We start from the raw sequence: 14,927 nt of genomic DNA, 5'->3' as shown, positions 1-14,927 counted from the left end.
GCACACGTGGCGAGCGTCTCTTGGTGGCACCAGGGCCATCACTGGTGGATGATTGGAGACTGCCTGGTGTTCCCGGGGCTTTCCGGCTCAGCAGAGCTTGGAGCCGACATGCAGTCTGTAGGCGTGTGGGGCTCCTCCTGCTGTTCTGATTCTGCTCTTGCTGCCCTCAAGGTGAGGAGAGGTGGCTTGTGCCGATGGGCGCCAGGCAGGCTCCCTGGGGACCGTCTCCCTGAGTCCTGGAAGGAGGAGGTGGCCGCGGAGAGGCAGTGGGTCTCAGCACGCCGGCCTTTGAGCAGACCTGCCCCAGGGATCTGGGGCAGGAGTGGTTGTCCAGGGAGGTCCTCCCAACAGAACAGCCTTGCTTTCGTCTGTTGTCATTTTGGGGGGCATATTTGACTTAATTGGACAAAATATTTCTTTTTTCTTTTCAAAATGTTCAAAAATTTTTTTGAGAGACAGTGTGCCTTCACATGCTTGGTGGGGGTTGGGGAGGGGCAGAGGGAGAGAGGGAGTCTCAGTCAGGCTTCTTGTTCAGCACAGAGCCCGACGTGGGGCTTGGTCTCACAGCCCTGAGCCAAGATGAAGAGTCAGACACAACCAACTGAGCCACCCAGGTGCCCCCTGGACAAAAGATTTTCTTTAAGAAACATTTGGGGCTCCCCGGTGGCTCAGTCGGTTAAGTGTCTGACTTCGGCTCAGGTCATGATATCGGGGTCCTCGGATCGAGCCCCGTGTCGGGCTTTCTGCTCAGCAGGGAGTCTGCTTCTCCCTCTCCCTCCCACCTTGTGGTCCCACCCACCTTGCGCAAATAAATAAGTAAAATCTTAAAAATCTTAAAAATCAAACAAAAACATTTGAATCAGGGCATCTGGGGAGTTCAGTTGGTTAAGCGTCTGACTCTTGGTTTTGGCTTGGGTCATGATCTCAGGGTCCTGGGATTGAGCTCCATGTCGGGCTCCGTCCTTGCCATGGAGTCTTCTTGGGACTCTCTATCCCTGTTCTTCTCTCTCTTTCAAATAAATAAAGAAATCTTAAAACGAACCAACATTTGAACCATTACTCAGGAACCAGTGGTAAAGATCTTGCAGTAGGTGGCGGGGGAAATAATCCCCATTTAGGCTGTAGGTCTGTCGGCTGGCGTAGTCCCCTTCGGCGCTCCTCGGAGGGTCAGTGCCGTGAAGAGCTGTGCTCCCAGGAGCACTGTGACAGGTGCAGGGCGGGCCAGGAGCCACCTGGAGAGGTCACATCCACACCCTTTCTGATGGGGCACAAGTTTCTGGTATTCCTTCTCGCGACAGCTCCTCTGTGGTCCCCATCCCTTCTCTGCGGGCCCATGTGACTGATGTCGCTCCTCTCCCGGGCCTTCCCCTTCCTGAGGAGCCCAGCCCGTCTGGTGCGCCAGGAGCAGCCGCAGCCTCAAGGAAGGAGGGGCGTCCCACGGAGCAGGCTTCTCAGCCCCGTCAGACCACACCCTCTGTGCAGAACACACATTTTGGGATGCCTCCTTTAGCTTGGAATGGGATTGCTACGTGATACCACCTAGTGACACGAGATCCTTTAGAAGTTCAGTGTCACATTGTCACTTAGCATGGAAGGGAAGGGGCAGTTATCTGCAGAAACGGGAACGGACGTTCGCGCCCCTGGGCCCGGGTGGCCGTGCCGGAAGCAGGCGGTGGTCAGAGGCCTCGCCTGCAGTGCGACCCGCCAGTGCCCGGGTGGGCGCCATGTGCTGGGGCAGGCGCTCGGCCTCCCTCGGCTCATGGGGTAGTCGTGTTCCTGGAGGGGTGGGTGCGTGCTAACGCCCAGCAAACGCGAGCGCGGCGGTGTACGGTGGCGTCAGGACCTAGTCTGGGCATCCCAGACCGACTTGCGCCTTCACGGATGTGCCGTGGGGAACTCAAAAGTCATTCCAGACGCGTCCTCAAGGCCGAGCGGCCCGCCCCGGGGGTGACGAGAGCCTGCTCGCCGTCCAGGTGCGGGGCCAGGTGTTCGCATCGGCTGGATGAGTGCTCTGGGGGGCAGCGGTCCCCCGTGGGTTGTGCTTTGTCTTCTGCTAAGGATCAAAAAGCAGCCGTTAAAACAAAGTGTGTCCTGTAGGTTTTTTAATCTGCTTTTTCCTCTGTGACTCAGTAGGATTTACACACGGGTAGACTGAGTGTGTGCACTGGCCGCTCGCGGACCCGGCTCTCAGCTCCCTCCTCCTTTGGAAGGGGGACCCTGGCGTGTGAGGCCTTAGTTCTTTCTGGCCTCCTTTGTGGCAAAAGTGTTTTCAGAACTTTTTTTCCCATTCAGGTAATCTTCACGATAAAAGGTTGCTCTTTTTCCGGTTGTGTGAGATTGACTGGCCCTCCAGCTGGGGGCTGCGGGCTTGACCCTGGGGTACAGTCCCCACTCCTGTGCTGCATGCTGGCCCTGTGCAGCCTGGCAGGAGCCGTGGGCAGGGGGCGCAGGTGCTCGTGCCTGCTTGGCCTTGGCATGCCTGAAGGTTTCCCGCTGACCCTTTCCTTCCCTGTTTTCCAGTCCACACCTTCTCCATCGGCAGACCTCTTGGGTCTGGGGGCTGCACCCCCTGCCCCTGCAGGCCCCCCACCCTCCTCCGGCGGGCTGCTCGTGGACGTGTTCTCAGATTCACCTTCCGCAGTTGCGCCACTGGCTCCCGGCTCCGAAGACAACTTTGCCAGGTAGTTGGTCTCTCGTGTCTTCAAGACTGGGGCTCTCTCGGCCTCTGGCCCCTGCCCGGGGCCCACAGTCTGCACTAGCTGCTGGCAGTGGGCCTCGGTCCTCACTGCCCAGAGTGTGCTGGTGGGTTTGTTCTGGAACTGGCCCCACACTCATGGAGCGTCAGTTCTCACTAGAGAAAGGTGGTTAAGTTTCTCAAGAAGAAGAGCAGGTAGACCCGCACCCTGTCACCGGCCGTGCCTCTCCTAGCCCCAATGTCCACCCATCGGTGTGCGTGCCTGGCGGGTGCCCAGCCTGCCCTTTGTGTTAACACACATTCCTTAGCACGCCCTCCTGCTTTCTCCCCGTGTGTCCGTGGCGCTGCCGCCCTCCCCTGCCAGCCCCATCTTCCCTGTTCCCCGTGTTGCCTCATCAGGACATCCCGCCCCCACTGCACATGGAGCCCTGCTTGCCGTGAGCCCTCCACGTGGCGCTTTGTCCCCATCTCCAGGACATGGACACCACAGTGCCCTTCCCAGCGTGTTTTTCTTTCCTGCTTTCTTTGCTGTATGGTTCCGTACCTTTGTTGTGTCCGCTCTCTGTCCCTTGTGTCTCTGCCGGTCTTCAGTGGGCCAGGAGGTGTGGGAGGGCCTGGCCTGGGGGTGGGGTGGCCTGGCCGGATGGAGTGTCTTCACTGAGCGGCCCCTGTCCTTGGGTGTCCTGATGACAGCAGCAGGATTTGTGTGGTTTTGTGGTTTTCCTGGCTCGCAGTGTCTGTGCTGTGCATGAGTTCTTACTGCTTGTTGACGATGGGGAGGAGAGGTGGGTTTAGACGGGTGTGAATCATCGTCCGTGGCTTCTGGAAGTGTAGAGCTGGGAGGTTGAAATGCGCCACACGCCACACGCTGCGAGGCCTGGGGACAGAGCCGGGCTCTATACTGGACGTCCTGTTCTGGGCAGTGGTCTGGGGCAGGGGCGTCCCCCGACATTCTTGGCCCTTGTGTGTGCAGGTGCACATGGTGCCCGGGCCATAGGCCTCCTCACAGAGGTCGGGGCTGGGATGCGTGGTACTGCCTGGTGGCGGTTAGCCCACTCCCCAGCGTGGCATCTGCAGTGGGAGATCCTGGCCGCTGGGGCCTTGTGGCCACGCCGGTGGTTAGCCCTAGAGCTGCGGCCAGCGCCCTGCATCAGCTCCGGCTCGAGAGCGCGTGCAGGCTGCACCGTGTGCGCATTGGAACGTGGGTCGGCGTGTTTGTGGAGGACAGAGCCCCATCCTGTCCTGTCCTGTGTGGTCACATCCCAGGTCTCCAGTGGGCACCTTTTACTGGTGTTTCTGTAATACTTTCCTACCTTAACTCTATTCTGAGTCCCATAGAGGTTTTTCTGGGCCTTTTTGTTAGACTCTTTTTCAAAGCAGATCTTTATATTTCCATTGGGTGGCTCTGAGGGACTCACACTCTGTCCCTTCCGCCTAGGTTTGTCTGTAAAAACAATGGTGTGCTGTTTGAAAACCAGCTGCTTCAGATCGGACTGAAGTCTGAGTTCCGGCAGAATTTGGGTATGTGCTTTAATTACTCAGCGAAAACCTTCACTTAGGAGCTGTGGGCAGAAAATATTCAACAAGTCACGCAGCCGGTAGGGGCTTAGTTTCCAGAATACACAAAGAAGTCCTAAACACAGCAACAGAAAAACAACCCGACTCAAAGATGAGCAGAGGACTAGAGCCGACACCCCTCCGAGAAGAGCCTGCCGACAAGCGGGGACGCGCACATCAGAGCTCCAGCGATGACCCTGTTCCCGCCGTCAGGACGGCTGCCGTCCGCAGAGAGTGGGAGCCCCGCGTGTGGGAGCACGTGCAGGGTGGACCCCGCATCCCGCACAGTCGGCGGGAATGGAAGCCGGGCAGCCGCTGTGGGAAACGGCGTGGCGGTTCCTCCAGAAATTGAGAATGGAATGACCGTGTGATCGGGCAATTCCTCTTCTAGTTATGTACCCAGAGAATCGAAAGCAGGGACGTATGTGGACGCTGCACACCTGTGTTCACAGCTGCTGACACACGGGAGCAGCCCCCCCCCCCGTCCATCGACGGGTGAGCGGATGGATACACGTGGTCTGTCCACACACCAGCCTGTCCCTCGGTCCCACGGAGGGACACACTGACACCGGCCACAGCTGATGGACCTGGGTGACGTGATGCGGAGTGAATATGACACAGAGGGACAAATACTGCAGGATTCCACCCAGATGAGGTCCCTAGAGTCTCCAGATTCGCAGGGACAGAGAGTGGATGGTGGCCGCCAGGGGAGGGATGGGGGTCAGAATCTTAGGGGGAGAGAGCAAATGGTGGGCACTGGTCCTAGGGGAGGGACGGGCTCAGTGTCTCGGGGGGACAGAGAGTGGACGGTGGGTGCTAGGGCTGGGGAAGGGATGGGGGTTGGTGTCTCTGGGATGGAGAGTGGACAGTGGGTGCCAGGCCTGGGAAAATATGGATGTCAGGGTCTCATGGGGACAGAGTCTCCATTTAGGTAGATGGAAAGTTCTGGAGACCCTTGGTAAGGACGGCTACACTACATTACGAATGTACTTAGTGCCCTGGGCTGTGAGCCTAGAGATGGTGGAGATGATACATTTTATGTGTGTGTTGGCATGACTTCTAGAAAGTGCTTTTGAGGCTCTCCCCGGAGTGCACTGTTGGGGTGCTGCTGGGGGCACTGGTGGACAGACGATAGCCTGCCTCCCTCTTGGGTGCCATCTCTGAGCCGTTTGAGGGCTGAGTTTTCTGTGTAGGAACAAGTGCGTGTGGGGACAGAGGAGAGAAGTAGCTCATCTGCCCTCCAGGGATGCATTAGGGATGCTTGGAGGGTCAGCAGAAGTCTCCTCCCGGGGACTCTGTACTGAGAGGGCAGTGAGGCACCCCGTCAGGGCCGGGGCTGCCGCCTGTGTTCCCGGGTGGGCGGGCTGTGCTGCCACTCTTCCTCATGAAAGGATTTGAAATGCACTTTCCGTTCCGAGCAGAGGGAATAAAAATGTTCAGAAAGATAAAGATTTTGTGATGACATCAGGGTGTCCTTGCCTCCAGCGTCCAGCTCCTGAGCCGCTGTGGTGCTGGCCGGGGCATCGCTGTGGAGGAGGCCGGTGTGGCCAGGCCTCCTGGGAGGTGGCCGCCAGGGCCTGGGTCCTGTGTCCCCCATCTCAGGCAGGGTGTTGTCGGCAGAAAGGCCGCTCCTCGGGTGGACAGCTGGAGCCCCCCAGCAGGGAGCGCTGTCACCCTGTGTCTGCCTGCGCCCCGAGTCCCCGTCCCGCCCTCCCCTGGAGCTCTGCCGGAACATGGGGCCTCTTGGGTTTTCACTGTTAAGGTGCAGGGTGTGTATGAGACCCGTGGCGTTTTCTCTTCTAGGCCGCATGTTTATATTTTACGGAAATAAGACCTCCACGCAGTTCTTGAGTTTCACTCCAACGCTGATCTGTTCCGACGACCTTCAGACGAATATCCTTGGTCTCGTGTCTTCTGTGCCCCCAGCAGACAGGCACTCGGGGCTTAGAGGAGGGTTTTAGGGAATTTGTTTTTTTTAAATTTATCTGACAGAGACAGCGAGAGAGCAAAGGAACAGAAGCAGGGGGAGTGGGAGAGGGAGAAGCAGGCTCCCCGCGGGGCAGAGAGCCCGAGGCGGGGCTCCGTCCCGGGAGCCTGGGATCGTATCGGAAGAGCTGGATGCCCCAGCTGCCACGGCGGCCTGGAGCCACTGGCTGGCCTCTAGAGGGAGCTCCTGGTGGGGGGTAGGGCTGGGGGTTGAAGGAGTTTGCGGGACCGGCACGCAGGTCTCCAGCGCCAAGCCCTCAGGGTCCTTGGAGTCACTTGTTTTTCCTTGTTCTGTCCTCCTGTCACGTGATGTTCAAGCCCCTCTGAGCTCTGGTCTCCCCTGGGACCCCCCTGAGCGAGCAGCTGCTGAGAACACGCGCTCGGGCCGCGGTGCTTGTCTCCAGCGTGTCTTGTGTTGCGATGTGCCCACACTGGAGCCTTGTCCCCAGTAAGTGCCAGGAACGTGGTTGGAACGTGCCAGCCAATGCCGGCTCTGCTCTCCAGATCTCTTTGTCCCAGGGACAGGCTGAGCAAACCAAGTGAGGCTTGGGAGCGCCCACCGTGCGCCTGACACGGGTGTTGCCTCTCCTAAAGGAGGTGTGGGAGGCAGCAACCTGCCTGCCGCAGGCCAGGCCCACTTCTGTTGTAAGGTGACGGTTGAACACGGATTGTTAAAGCAAGGGTTTCTCATTGATCGTTAGAAGTAACGTGTATGTAGAATCAGCTGTACCAGAGGTTTCTTCCAAGATCAGGAGCATGAGCTCTCTTACAGACCCCATTCTAGAATGTTTTGGGGCTCGCTCAGCTTGGGCACAGTTCCCTGGTGTTGACACGGCCTCCTTGACACGTACACATCTGAGCTTGCAGACCAAGCCTGTGGACCCGACTGTGGATGGCGGCGCACAGGTGCAGCAGGTCGTGAACATAGAGTGTGTGTCTGACTTCACGGAGGCCCCGGTCCTCAACATCCAGTTCAGGTGAGCAGCTCATGGGGCTGTGGGCCGGGTGGCCAGCCTGCTCTACTCTGGAGCTTGGGGCTCTGGGGTCGTGCCTACACACGGCCGTGTCCCTGGGAGTCCTCTGTCCTTGCTGAGCCCTTGCATCCTTCCTTTGGAGGCCTTTGTGAGGGCTGAGGGGGTGGCCTAAGTGAGTTGCAGCCCCCACCGTGCACGTTGCAGTGTTAGGTAGGTGCACAGTGTCTGGGAAATGAGGGAGAGGCGGTACGTGCAGGGTCCCAGGAGGCCACTGCGAGCCAGCGCTGTGTTGCTCAGGTCCCATGCTCTCCAGCTGAGCGAAAGGAATGGGGTGGGGGGGTGCTGCGCTATGGGGCTGGGACCAGCTGGTCCTGTGTGCCCCTGCGTGGCCATTGCTCTGTGGGTCTGTTGGGATGGCACCCCAGGCCCCCCATCTGGGGGGTGCATTGTTGCCTGGTGTCCCCTGGGTATATGTGCTGCTTGGCCATTATCTTTTTTAAGACTTAACTTATTTTAGAGAGAGGAGGGAACAGGGGGAGGAGCAGAGAGAGAGATACTCTCAATCAGACTCCCCATTGCGTGCAGACCCCACACAGGGGCTCCATCCCGGGACCCATGATCATGAGATCACGACCTGAGCGAAATCAAGAGTCAGTTAAGTAGCCCACTGAGCCAACCAGGTGCCCTGCGTTTTGATTATGTTTTTTTTTAAAATGTTTTCTGTTGCTCCTTGGTTCCTGGCCATCCTTTCCAGTGAGCGGGAGAGAGTGTGTGTGAACAGCCGACTGCTGTGGGCGTTTGTGAGGTTGAAGCTTTGGAAGAGCGCATCTTCAAACATTAAAAACACAGAATTGAAGACTGTACTATATAGAATTTAGGGAAATTTCTGTTTTATTCTGGAGGCAAATCCTTTTCTTCGTCTCTTCTCATGGGAAAAAGAAAAATCCCATACAATTTAAACCAACTTGGAGTTGTAGCAAATGGGCTGTGTGGAAAAGTGAGATGTAGAAGCCCAAGGTTGGGCCGTCCCCGACCTGGTCTGACGGGCCTGGCGGTGCCTGGTCGGAGGCGCAGCCCTGGCCATGCACACAGAGGCAGGTGCAGTGCTCAGTTCGTCGGTCCTCGTCCGTCAGTGACACTGCACACGGAGATGGACTGGGCCTCTGTGTGGCTTCGCGCCACCCTTCCAGAACAGTCTGTTCTGCACCCGCAGCAGCAGGTGTTCCTGTGCCCGTTGATTTGCAGCCCAGTTCGGGTGTGTGGTCGAGGTTCAGAATGTTCGGCTGCTCACGTGCTCTGCTCACTGTGTCTCTGTGTTGCTCGTAGGTATGGGGGAACCTTTCAGAATGTGTCTGTTAAGCTGCCTATCACACTCAACAAATTTTTCCAGCCCACAGAAATGGCTTCTCAAGATTTCTTCCAGCGCTGGAAGCAGCTGAGCAGGTGAGCGAGGGGCACCAGGGAGGGGCAGGCCCGGGTCCTCCCGAGCTGACGCAGCTTGGCGTGGTGACCCTTGATTTTACCTCACAGTCCCCAACAGGAGGTGCAGAACATTTTCAAAGCAAAGCATCCAATGGACACGGAAATCACCAAAGCCAAGGTAGGGCCTGTTGATGGGCATTGCCAGGGTCGGGACGCTCGCCGGGGCTCCGGAGGGCGGCCGGTTGTGTTGCTGTTCCTCTGTGGCTGCGGTCGCGCTGCCCTATGCTCCTGTCTCTCTGTGGCACAGATCATCGGGTTTGGTTCTGCGCTTCTGGAAGACGTTGATCCCAATCCTGCGAATTTCGTGGGGGCCGGCATCATACACACCAGAACCACCCAGATCGGGTGCCTTCTGCGTTTGGAGCCGAATCTGCAAGCCCAGGTCCGACTTGTTGAGCTGTGTTCTGTTTGTGCTGTGCTCTGGGGCCCGAGCGGAGTCCTCTGACGACTTCTGACCGATGTGTCCCCCTGGGTGCCCCCTGCTATCCTGCTGGTACAGAGAACATTTCCATCACTCCAGAAAGTTCCCCGGGGTCCACTCTCCCTCTACCCGTCTCAACCTCCTGTAGAGACCACTGCCGTGACCCCGTGCTCCGGCCCTCACCCCGGTGGCCCTTCGTGTGCACCGTTAGCTGACCGAGCCCCACGGAGCTGCCTGGGGCCGTGTGCAGTGGAGCCGTGGTGCGGCCGTCCGTCTTCCCTTCACTTGGGAAGCAGTTGGGATGGGAGTGTGGACCCTGGGGCTCCCAGCGTCTCTGCACGCTGGCTGCGGTCGGTTGCTGTCAAACTGCCCGCGTCTTGGCTGTGTGAGAGTGTATTTGCTACGTCCCCGCGAAGCGCTGGCTGCCCGCTGGGGCGCGCTGAGCTGCGGGGCTCGGGGGCCGTGGGCTGCGGGCTCAGGCAGCCCACGAGCAGCCGCTGAGCTGCGGGTCCCGTTGCAGATGTACCGGCTGACGCTGCGCACGAGTAAGGAGGCTGCCTCGCGGAGGCTGTGCGCGCTGCTGTCCGAGCAGTTTTGATCGACGAGGATGGAGGACCAGGCTCCTGCGTGTCGCGCTTTCCTTCATCTCTGCCCTTTGTCTTCATTGCCGTGCCGCGAATAAACGGGCCTGTCCCCAGGTGTCTCCCAGCCTCGTTTCTCCAAACCGGATCCCTTTCGGGTCATTATGGCGGTACCCGTGTGTGTTTCAGAGCGAGAGGCCGAGCCTGCACTGCAGTTGGGTCAGAAGGGAGCGTGGGCCCCGCGTTCCATGTTCACAGAGGTCAGGACACTTCTGAGCGGCCTCTTCCAAGTAAAGGGAAGTGACAAGTCTAAATGAAAATGCAGATTTTTTTGAAACGGTGTCAAAACGCTTCTGCCCTGTTGGTCATAGTTCATCTCTGATCTTGGAGAGATGCAGCAGCAGCTTGTCCGTACTGGGATGGGGTCTTCTCTGGGCCATTTGGCTGCTGTGCTGGGTGGCGCCAGGGGCAGGAGGTATGTGACAAGGTCCACGGGTGTGGGCGGCCTGGCTGCTGTCTGCCGGGCCCTGGCTGTGGGAGAACGGTGCACGCGGGCTTGCTGCAGCGGCCATAGGGGGCCTTGTGGGGAGGGTTTGAAACCCAGAAGCTGGAAACAATTGGGTGTTTTTCAGGACGACCCACAAGACCGTGTGTGCTGACTGGGTGGAGGTCTGTATCCCTTTCCCCGCACGGTGGTATTCATGGGGTACCCACAGCGCGCGGTGTCTGAGCGTTTGAGGCCCTGAGTTTATGGCCCGGCGGTGGGCGGGCTGCTGTTGGCTTGGAGGCTGCGTAGCTAGTCTCGCTCAGCTCTGGGCTGAGGAAGTGCGCCGTGACCATGGTCCCCTTGGACTAGTTCCTGGTTTTGATCAGAGGGTCAAGTGTGGGTGGCAAAGCATGTTCTGGAGGGTGAGTTGGTCTCTTCCCTGGGGCACGTGGGCCCTTGTGTGGGTGGAGGAGGGGCTCGGTGAGTGGTCAGAGAGTGCAGAGCCATGCCGCGGGGGAGCTGGAGCCCGGCCTTTGCTCTGCTGGCCGGCCCAGGCTGTTCTTGGCCTCGGCTCTCACAGGCTGCTGGCACTGAGAGCCGCCTGCCCGGGCGCCTGCCTGCAGCCTGAGGGGGCCAGGCTGGGAGCAAAGCTGAGCCAGGGCCTGTGTTCTGGGATGGCCGTGCCGCGTTGGTGGTGGGGGTGGCAGGCCGGTTTGTCCTGAACAGGCCTGTCTGTTCTCAGCACCTATGGGCCCAGGGAGAGCCAGGCTCCGTTGCGGGCTCCCTGGCTGAGCAGCAGGGATTGGGCTCCTGAGAGGCATGCCCTGGGGGCCGTGGGGGGTGGTGGCAAGGGACACAGGCAGCCCTTGGCGTGGGTCTCGGGGAGGCGGCCAGACGGCATCATAGTCTGGTGCTGGTGCCACTGCAGAGGCCCGCACTCAGGGTCCTGTGCCTGTCATTCTGGGGGTGTGGGTTTGGGGGCTCACAAATGCCGCATGTGTGTGGGAGACGGCACAGACAGAGCGTTCGGGCCGGCACCTGCGCGTTGAGCAATGCTGTTTATTTCTTGTCTGTGCGCGGCGGGGCTGTCGTGCGTAGCACGCGTGATGCCCTCCCCAGACAGAGCCTGCTTGCGGGGCAGGTGCTGATGCTGGACGGCCTTGTCCTCCCTCCCTTCCCTTCCCCGGCTGTGGCTTCCTCTCCTCGCTGCCATCTTTGCTGCCACTCTCTGCCTCTTTCCACCCGTCCCTGCTCAGGTGTCCTGCACTCATGGGACCTGTAGCCCCTTTTCTCAGGCCTACCTCTAGAGTGGCCTTTCTCGCTGCCCAACCCAGGTACCCGCTGCTCTGGCTGTTTCTGGGGACCCGTTCTGGGAGGGATGAGCGGCCTTCTTCAAAGTCTGGGAGGCTGTGTGGACAATCTGCGGGGATGCCCAGGAGGCCGCCAGTGTAGTTCAGCTGGCTGGGCTTGGTCAGGGTCTACAGCCCCTGCCTGGCAGCCCCCTTTCCCTCGGCTGCCCCGGTAAGTCACGTGCCAGGGCTCTTTGAGGCCGTGCCTTGTGGAAGGAGAGGGGCTGCCAGGCACCGCAAGCCAGCGTCGGGAGGGGGCGTGGGTGGTGGGAGCGCTGCTTTGCCCTCACACCCGGGGGGACCGTGTCCCCTAGCCCCCACAGCGCCGTGGGCTGCACGCACAGCTGCTGAACATCTGCAGGGTGAGCACCAGCTGCCGGCCCTGCGCTGCGGGGTCTGAGCAGGGCAGCACGAACTGCTTCTGGTAGGAGCCGAGGGGTTCGCAGCAGCTGCAGTGCGTCTCCGGCTCATCCGTGGGGATGTCAAAGCTGCAAAGAAGCAGGACCCGGGAGCCTGGGTCAGGGCCACTTCCCCAGGAGCGAGTGCTCCCGGACCTCCCGGACCACTCCAGAGAAAAGGGTGGGTCCCAAGTTCCCAGGAGGGGCCTTCGGGCCTGCCCTACCCCTCCCGGCCCTCGCTGTCCTCCCCGGCTCTGAGGCAGTCGGCGGGGGTCTGCCTTGGCCTTGCGCAGGCGTGATGGAGGGGGCTGTTGGCTAGGGCGGCCTGACTGGTTGGGAGCTTCTCTTGGATGGGGCAGGCTCTGGCGTGCCCGGTCCCGTCCTGTTTGGAGGCTGCTTGGGACCGGCACTCACCTCGTCGAGGAGGCACAGAAGCCCTCACAGCGGGTCACTGTCACGTTGGCAGTGCACCCTCGGTAGGTGACCTCCTGCTCCACCTCCTTCACGTCGCAGACTCCTGGGGGACAAGAGAGGTGCGGTCAGACGCCAGGCCAGGGCATGGCTGCAGGGCTGACACAGACCTGCTGCTGGGCACAGGACCCGGGAAGGGGGGTGAATGTGGCTCAGTTGGGTAAGGAGGGCCGACGTTGCAAGCTGCACGACTGCTTACATGGGACGAGTAACCCTTCCTGCGTGGTGGGTTCTCCCCTGGGCTCCGCCCACTGCGCTCGCCTTGCCCCAGCCGTGCTAACCTCGGACCTCAGAGCTCTGCATGGGAACAGACGCTGATGGGCTCTCCTTTTGGGTGTTCCTCCTGAGAGCTGGGTACCCTGGGAGCCCCCCCAGGTCAAGAGTTTTCTGAGCTCTGGTGGGCAACCCTCAGGCCCCTCCTTTCGTGGTCCAGCAGCAGCCAGTGGGCATCTCTGGTCTGCTGGAGCCGGGGCCTGCCAGACGGATGCGGGCAGGATCTGCACATCCGTGGAGGGGATGGATGGCGCCCCAGGAGCTCCCTGCAGGGTCTGTGCTCTTGGAGGGCCAGGGTGTGGACCCAGCTGAAGACCTTGGTCTGCTTGGCACGCTGCCTCGGCCGGCTGGCATTAGGAGCTGCCCGTGGGGAAAGTAAGTGAAAAAGTGAAGGCGTTCCTGAGCACACTGCCCAGTCTGCCTGCGTGGCTGCTGAAGGAGGGGACAAGAGGGCTGTCTCCACGGGCTCCCGTGGCCCTCAGCTGTCCTCCTCCGACCCCGTCTCCTGCTTTTGCTCCTGTGCCCCTGGTCTGCTCACGGACAGCCTGCGCCCGGTCCGTCTCCCAGGACGACGTTCATCACTGTGGACAGGCCTGCCTGGGACGGCAGGGGACTTGGGAGGGGAGCCCACAGTACAGTGCAGCGAGCACCTGGAAGGGAGGGGAGGGGTGTCTCTCGAGACGGTGGGGGCGGGAAGGCCTCAGCTGCTATTCTGCCCACCACCAGTGGCGTCTGGGGGGACACTTGTAGCTACAGCCCTTCCTTTTTCTCTCTCCGCTTCCTCAGGCGGGGCAATACCTGAGACGGGACCCCAGCCGCCCCTGAACTCCTGTGAGCTCCCGAAGGGGCAGCCGTGGAGGGCTTCTGAGGGAGCTGGCTCGCCGGGAGGCTGGGAAGATAGGGAATGGGAGGTCGGGCAGGGCATGGGTGGGCCAGGCGCGGGGCTGGCATGCAGGCCCAGGTGACGGAAAGGGTGCCTCCCAGGGGAGGCCACGCACCCATTTTGGCCAGACTGCAGTGTCTGAACGGAGGTGTATAGAGAGGAGTGGGGGGAGAGGAGGAGGCAGCTAATGGGAAGCTGGGAGAACTGTCCTAAGGACTGGGGGACACGCAGAAGAGGGAGGCCTGACGCAGTCCCTGCCTGCTGGGGGGTGTTGGCCTTTGCAGATGCCCGAAGGACATGGGGGTGCTCGGAGGGAGGACTGTGACCTCAGGTCTGAGCTTAGCGTGCTGCCTGCCTGCTGGCCTCAGGAGAATGAACGCTTCAAGGGAAAGAAAGCAGGTCACATGCAGGCTGACCAGGGAGCGCCTGTCTGAGGCGCGCACATCAGGCAGGGACTACGGCACAGTGAGGAGGCAGGAGCACAGCCCAGAAGGGGATCGGGCAGTGCCAGAAGACAGGGAAAGGCAGGGACTCTGCGGGAGGGCACGACCGTGCTCTCCAGACTGATGATGCACAGCTGGAAGATGCAGGGCACCAAGATCGTGAGGTGGGTGCGAGTCCTACCCCTTACCTGGAGAGGTGGACGTGGGTGTCACCAGAGAGGAAATGGATGGTGCCCCAGGAGACAAGGACCCTGTGGAATGGAGGGATGAGCTTCCGTGGACAGAGGTCAAACTGGCGAGGGTCATGGTGGTTGAAACTCCAGTGCTACTATGTTGTCCAGTGGTGAGGTTAGTGACTGGAGAAGTCAGGATGGCTGTCACCCCCACAGTGGATGAAAAGAGACTAGATGAAGGGATTCGGGTGGTGAGGGACGTAGACTGTGAGGTGGTAGAGTGGGAGGAGAGGGTGTGGGATATGGGCGTGCTGGGTGTGGTCCTGGGCAAAGAAGGAGCAATGTTGGTGCTGCCCAGGGGGACAGGAGTCCGATCAAGAGGAGGCGAGGACAAATGAGAAGAGGGGGAGAAGGCATGGGTGGGCAGGGAAGATACAGAGGACAGGGTGGGAGTGGAGTCATCTAAGGAGGAAACAAAGGAAGAAAAGGAGGCTACGCTCACTGTGCCTGAGGAGCCTGGGGAGCTGAAAGTGTGACCAGCGGGGCTCGTGCCTGTCGCCAGTATGGACGGAGACAAGGAGCCCGTGGGTCTGGTCGTGGAGGAGGAAGTAGGGGTCACCCAGTGCGTTGGGGTGATGAGTCGGTGGGTAGTGGGCGTCACGGAGGGTGTGGTGGAGAGGGCAGCGTGGGTGGAGAGGGTGGTCTCGGGGAGCGATATGGTGGGTAAGGCTGTGGTCGTCCGGAACGAAGTCCC

General features: G+C 60.2%; 2 protein-coding genes across 4 annotated transcripts in view; one reads left to right on the top strand and one right to left on the bottom strand.

Moving 5' to 3' along the window:
• The window catches only part of AP2A2 (adaptor related protein complex 2 subunit alpha 2), an 80,089-nt gene extending 70,271 nt beyond the window's left edge, over positions 1-9,818 (top strand). For all 3 annotated transcript variants that reach the window (XM_047691039.1, XM_047691037.1, XM_047691038.1), the window contains exons 15-22: positions 2,521-2,681; positions 4,134-4,216; positions 6,056-6,145; positions 7,092-7,215; positions 8,539-8,655; positions 8,743-8,812; positions 8,942-9,076; positions 9,636-9,818. In XM_047691039.1, coding sequence (XP_047546995.1) covers positions 2,521-2,681; positions 4,134-4,216; positions 6,056-6,145; positions 7,092-7,215; positions 8,539-8,655; positions 8,743-8,812; positions 8,942-9,076; positions 9,636-9,713 — 858 coding nt within the window. In that variant the 3' untranslated portion in view covers positions 9,714-9,818. The remainder of the gene's footprint in view (positions 1-2,520; positions 2,682-4,133; positions 4,217-6,055; positions 6,146-7,091; positions 7,216-8,538; positions 8,656-8,742; positions 8,813-8,941; positions 9,077-9,635) is intronic.
• Positions 9,819-11,842: 2,024 nt separating this feature from the next.
• On the bottom strand, positions 11,843-14,639 carry MUC6 (mucin 6, oligomeric mucus/gel-forming; the record flags this gene model as incomplete). The annotated part of the gene is made up of 3 exons (XM_047693633.1): positions 11,843-12,020; positions 12,345-12,447; positions 14,189-14,639. Coding segments are annotated over 3 exons (732 nt in total), but the record flags the coding sequence as incomplete, so codon positions are not given.
• Between the last annotated feature and the right edge of the window lie 288 nt (positions 14,640-14,927).

This window comes from Lutra lutra, chromosome 10, assembly GCF_902655055.1.
Source record: "Lutra lutra chromosome 10, mLutLut1.2, whole genome shotgun sequence".
Lineage (NCBI taxonomy): Eukaryota > Metazoa > Chordata > Mammalia > Carnivora > Mustelidae > Lutra > Lutra lutra.
Note: the sequence above shows the minus strand (reverse complement) of the source record. Positions and strands in the feature narration are given on the sequence as shown.